Raw genomic sequence first — 4,643 nt, 5'->3', positions numbered from 1 at the left:
ACGATAGTACTCTTCGCCTACAAAAGCCTCTGGTCGTGACGCCGCGGTGAGCTCGGTGATGACCTCCGTCCTGTCGTTCTGGCGGTCTTGGTCTTGTTGCACGAGAATGTAAACCTTTAACTGATTCCTCGGGACTCCGCGTCTGCGCTTGCCTCCTTAGCACCAAAGAGGAAACTGGTACACTGCGTCCGCTGGCGCCCGCCTGGCCTTGGTCATCATGGCTCACGTCACCCGAACCTCGCGAGGTGAGGCTTGCATGGAAATCTCCGCTCCTCGGGAGCCAGCCTGAGGAGGCTGCTCCTTTTGGAGGTCTTGGTGTAGTCCACCTCGCGAGGGTCTTGAGTTGTCGATGTCAAAGTCGGGCCATACCTGGCCGTTGATGGAGCCACGCCGTGGGCCGCAGGCAGGCAAGTCTAGGTACCTCTGTTTTCCGAACACCGACACCATGATCATGTGAAAATACACCTTGTCTTTCATGCCAGTCAGTTGAAGAAGCCTATTGGTTCTAAATCAATTCCCAGCCCCAATTTACCCACGGTAACTGCTGATGATACTGTCAAGACTGGCCCTGCAATGGTTCTTCAAGTCAGACAAGTTCCTAGAAATAATTTACCTGTTGTGTAGTGGTACATTCAGTGGAAATCTGCCGCCAGAAGATGCAACGTGGGAGGATGCAGATTTCATTAAGTACATATTTCCAGAGTTCTTCAAAGTGACCACACAGTCATGGCATGCTCAGCAACAATTGCCGTGAGGGCACGTCGTTTCTCAAGAGAGGGGTGATGTCGGGCATAAGGTGTTACACATACATAGAAGGAGGTGTAGCGGATCTGACAATACCGGTTCAGGAGAATATTGCCGAACGCCGGTAACGTCTTCGCTGAGCGGTGTAATCGGAAGATGGTGGAATACTGCCGAACCAAACGCGTCCTAAAATTTGTGTCATCGAAAGCATTTGGCGTATTAAGCCAAATATTAGACAACAAGAAGCAAAACCAATCAATAAAGTACAGTAGCATACTAGCAAAATAATTTACACTCAGAAGAAAGCAGCTCACATTGCAACTGGCATGTTCTGAACCACTCGTGGGAGGTGCAAGATGATATACAACAAACAAATAACCAAGTTATTGCACAGAAAGCAGCACGAATCTACATGACAGCTAGAAGCATTAGAAACTAAGGCGCCAAACTATGCCTGCGGGAAGACTTTATTCGGGGGGATATTCTCGCGCCTCTCGACATAGGCAGCCGGAAACCACCCTGCCTTCGCTCTGCATTCCCCTTCCGCCCAACCGTTTGGAGCAATCTGGAAAAGCGCAAACAGTTAGGCACCACATTTTATTTCATTCATCCCTAGATTGCATTCTCCATCATGCATCAACAAACAAGCTCAGTTCCTTTCGAATGACTATTGGCACACTGACCTGACGAACAACAACATAATCACCAACAATTAAGCTCAGTTCCTTCTCTGTGGTACCATTGAAGTTATGCACTGCCTGCAGCACAATGGAAAGGACTGGTAACTACAATGTGGAATTCAGCTAAAAAGAACTACAGTGCGGAATTACGAGTTATTTGTCTGGTATTGTCAGTTGCTCATATTTCACCTCGGCGAGGAAGTACTGGGCCATCTCGGCACGCTTACGGGAAGGAGGTGCAGACTCTCTCTTTTGCTTCTCAGATGACATCTATCAAGAGCAATCAGTCAAGATTACAACTGCAAGAAATGACAGCTTAATATCACTAGCAGGGTGAGAAAAACTATACCTCAGCTTCAACATCATCAAGTATGGCAGCTAACCTCAAATAGAACAACTTCTCTGCTTCTACCTTCAACAGGATGAGTGACCAAGCCATAAGCAAAAACCAAACCGAACAAACCAATTGAAATATGTAACCCATATGCTAGAGGAAGGCACTCTTACCATGCCAACCAGGCGCTGAAGAGTTACCCTCTTTTGCTGAGATTCAACAGCACCAAGTGCAGCAACAGCCTCTTTTCCCAACACAGCCATGCTTGCTTTGTGCTCTATCATTTTACCTTCAGATTGCTCAAGTTTTGTAGTGTGCTCAGCAACTGGAGATTCTCTTACCCGTGCCTTCCTTCTAGCAATTTCAGCAGACTGTTCGACAAGCAGGTCAGGGGCTCAGGGCAAAGTACTGTATTATGCATCGCAATACTACTACTTCTGAAGATGATGCAAGGTGCAAGACGCCACGTACGAGTATCTCAGCTTCATGTCTCATCCGGCTATAACGTTGTGCAAAACCACGAGCTTCTTCCAGGGGAGCACACACAGCCATCGCCTTCAATGGATCTATGATCTGAAATGCCAAATAGATGACAGAATACTTAAAAGTTACACTTAAGCGCCTTACAAAATATGATTATTAATTGTCTTATATTTCTATCATAATATCATATGCTTCAGAAGCTCTGATTTGTGCTGAAAAAGAACGTTGTTACACTCATTATATTATCACAACTTATGGCGAACTGGTATAAGTTGCTGCGAAGAGAGAAGATAGGACAAACAGTTGTGCATTGTGTAGGAGGCATCAATACCATTCGGTTTTAGAGCACTGGCATGTTTGCGTTTATGGGGTGAAACTTTAGATAGCTCGTCAAAAAAAAATACTTTCAGCTACTCAGATAAACTGGGCTATTGCCGAGACCTCAGATGAACATTTCCAGTATAACATTACATCCATGGATGGAATGTTACAGATATTTATTGTTAAGCTTCATGCCGTAGTACGGCTAATCTCTGTTCGGCGGCGCTAACGAGGTACACCCGGTATTCATTGCCGATGCGAGTTGGAGGACGGTGGCCTTCTCTTCCTTATCATACATGTAGTCCACATCCACACCGATGATCTCGTGTGGCGTGCCTCGGGGCAAGTTCTGAAGTTGGTGATCATCTTGTCGGCGTGCCTAGCTCTGCTAGTGCAGACGATGTGGAGCTTCTCGATGCCGTAGTGCTTCCTGGTGCACTTGTGGGACGGCAACGACATTGCCACACCAGGAATGCTCTTGGAGTGTTGGGTTGTGTTTTGGGGCGAGAGAGAGATGGAGAGAGAGAAGAGCAATGGCGATGGATATGGCCAAGGAGTTGCTAGCCTCTGTATATATAGTGGGGTGGAGCAAGGTCGTGGGGCTGGTGGTAGTGCATGCATGCAGGGGCGGAGCTCTGTAGGGGCCAAACTCGGCCATGGCCCGCCCAGGATTTTGGCAAAACTAAATTTACATATGCATCTTCGTAGCCCAGCCCAACTAGCGCAGCGCATGACATCCCCATCCTCTTCCCGTCTCGAGCACGTAGTCGCGCCGTCTCCCGGATCAGGGATCACCGGCCACTGGAGTGAGCCGCCCGACATCTCGCAGAGCAGCCGCCACCCACCATCTCTCGAAGAAGCAGCTTCCCGTCGGGATCTCGCGTCAACGTCGTCAATGCCCCTGCCTTACTCCCTGCGCTGGTGCATGACCCCGACTGCCTGCCGGACTGAATTTTCTTGAGGACACAGTGACACAGTGACACAGAACAACATCTTGCCCCAAATTCCATGTTTGATAAGCAGTAGTCTGACTTCTTTCAACTCCTTACATCTAATGATAAGTAATAGTCTGATCTTATGCAAATTGCAACCTAGGTAATTATGTGAAGGATAATCAGACCTGGAAAAGAATTGGTTTGGTTTATAAAAGAAAAATAGATGACATAACTGAAGTTGAGGAAGAACATGTATTGCCCTTGCTTGAATTAGCTAACTTAATGGTGCTTCATTGTTTGTATTAGCTAAGTTAATGGTGCTTCATGGAATCATGGTTAAATATATGCTGCCGTATATATGTACATATTTGCTTGCTCCATCTTGTAACTTTGCATAATATAGTAATATACTAATGCTTATGATTCAGTTTTTCTAATGTGCTCTTTAGTCTGGCCCGCCCAACATTTTCTTTCAAGCTCCGCCACTGCATGCATGGCAACCGCTCACAGCATGGGGTTAACTGCGTTAGTGCCCTGGAAAATTAAACCGCTCAGGCTTGATTTTCACCATGCCTTATGTGACGCCCGGATAATCAAGCTACAGTAACCTCTGCTAATGATGCCACGTCACCACTCTTACTGTGGTAAACCTCGCGATGATTCAATCCCGTTTGAATTCAAAATTCAAAATCAAGTCAAACGGTAAAGTTTTCAAACATTAAAATTAAAATGTTCTAGAGGTGGCAAATAATACATAGGTAATTATGGTGGAGGATCACGTTTTTATAAAATAATTAAAAGCACTAAACTAAATAAAACAGTGGCTTAAACAAATAATTAAATGCATTTTATAAATATTAAAACATTAAACTAATTTATTAGGTATGAGAAATTAATGTGGCAATAGAGTATTTATAAATATTATTTAGGGGCTAGTGGTATAGTTTATAAAACTAAAATAAAAGAGGAACTAAAGTAAAACAGAAAACAGAAAAGGAAAGATTAAACAAAAGTAAAAGAAAGGGGAAACCCCCCTCCCTTGCTGGGCCTCGGCCCAGCTAGCCATCGGGCCAACCAGGCCGGCCCAGCCGCCCCCTATAACCCCTCCCCCCCCTTGAGCCACCCCGAAACCCTAACCGCGCCCAC

The 4,643-nt window shown here is 45.8% G+C and overlaps 1 protein-coding gene across 2 annotated transcripts in view; it reads right to left on the bottom strand.

Moving 5' to 3' along the window:
* Positions 1 to 705: 705 nt before the first annotated feature.
* LOC119363518 (SH3 domain-containing protein 3-like) overlaps positions 706 to 4,643 on the bottom strand; it is a 19,220-nt gene continuing 15,282 nt past the window's right edge. The window contains exons 5-11 of one of the 2 annotated variants that reach the window (XR_005174018.1): positions 2,230 to 2,331; positions 1,932 to 2,129; positions 1,774 to 1,836; positions 1,614 to 1,694; positions 1,428 to 1,502; positions 1,059 to 1,309; positions 706 to 930 (exon numbers count right to left, since the gene is read on the bottom strand). Coding sequence is in view for 1 of the 2 variants with exons in the window: in XM_037628888.1 (XP_037484785.1) it covers positions 1,193 to 1,309; positions 1,428 to 1,502; positions 1,614 to 1,694; positions 1,774 to 1,836; positions 1,932 to 2,129; positions 2,230 to 2,331 (636 nt within the window). In the remaining variant the exon portion in view is untranslated. Of the gene's footprint in view, positions 931 to 982; positions 1,310 to 1,427; positions 1,503 to 1,613; positions 1,695 to 1,773; positions 1,837 to 1,931; positions 2,130 to 2,229; positions 2,332 to 4,643 lie in introns of those variants that run through there. The other variant, XM_037628888.1, reaches the window with a different exon arrangement.

The sequence above is a fragment of the Triticum dicoccoides genome, chromosome 2B (assembly GCF_002162155.2).
Source record: "Triticum dicoccoides isolate Atlit2015 ecotype Zavitan chromosome 2B, WEW_v2.0, whole genome shotgun sequence".
In the NCBI taxonomy this organism is placed as follows: domain Eukaryota; kingdom Viridiplantae; phylum Streptophyta; class Magnoliopsida; order Poales; family Poaceae; genus Triticum; species Triticum dicoccoides.
Note: the sequence above shows the minus strand (reverse complement) of the source record. Positions and strands in the feature narration are given on the sequence as shown.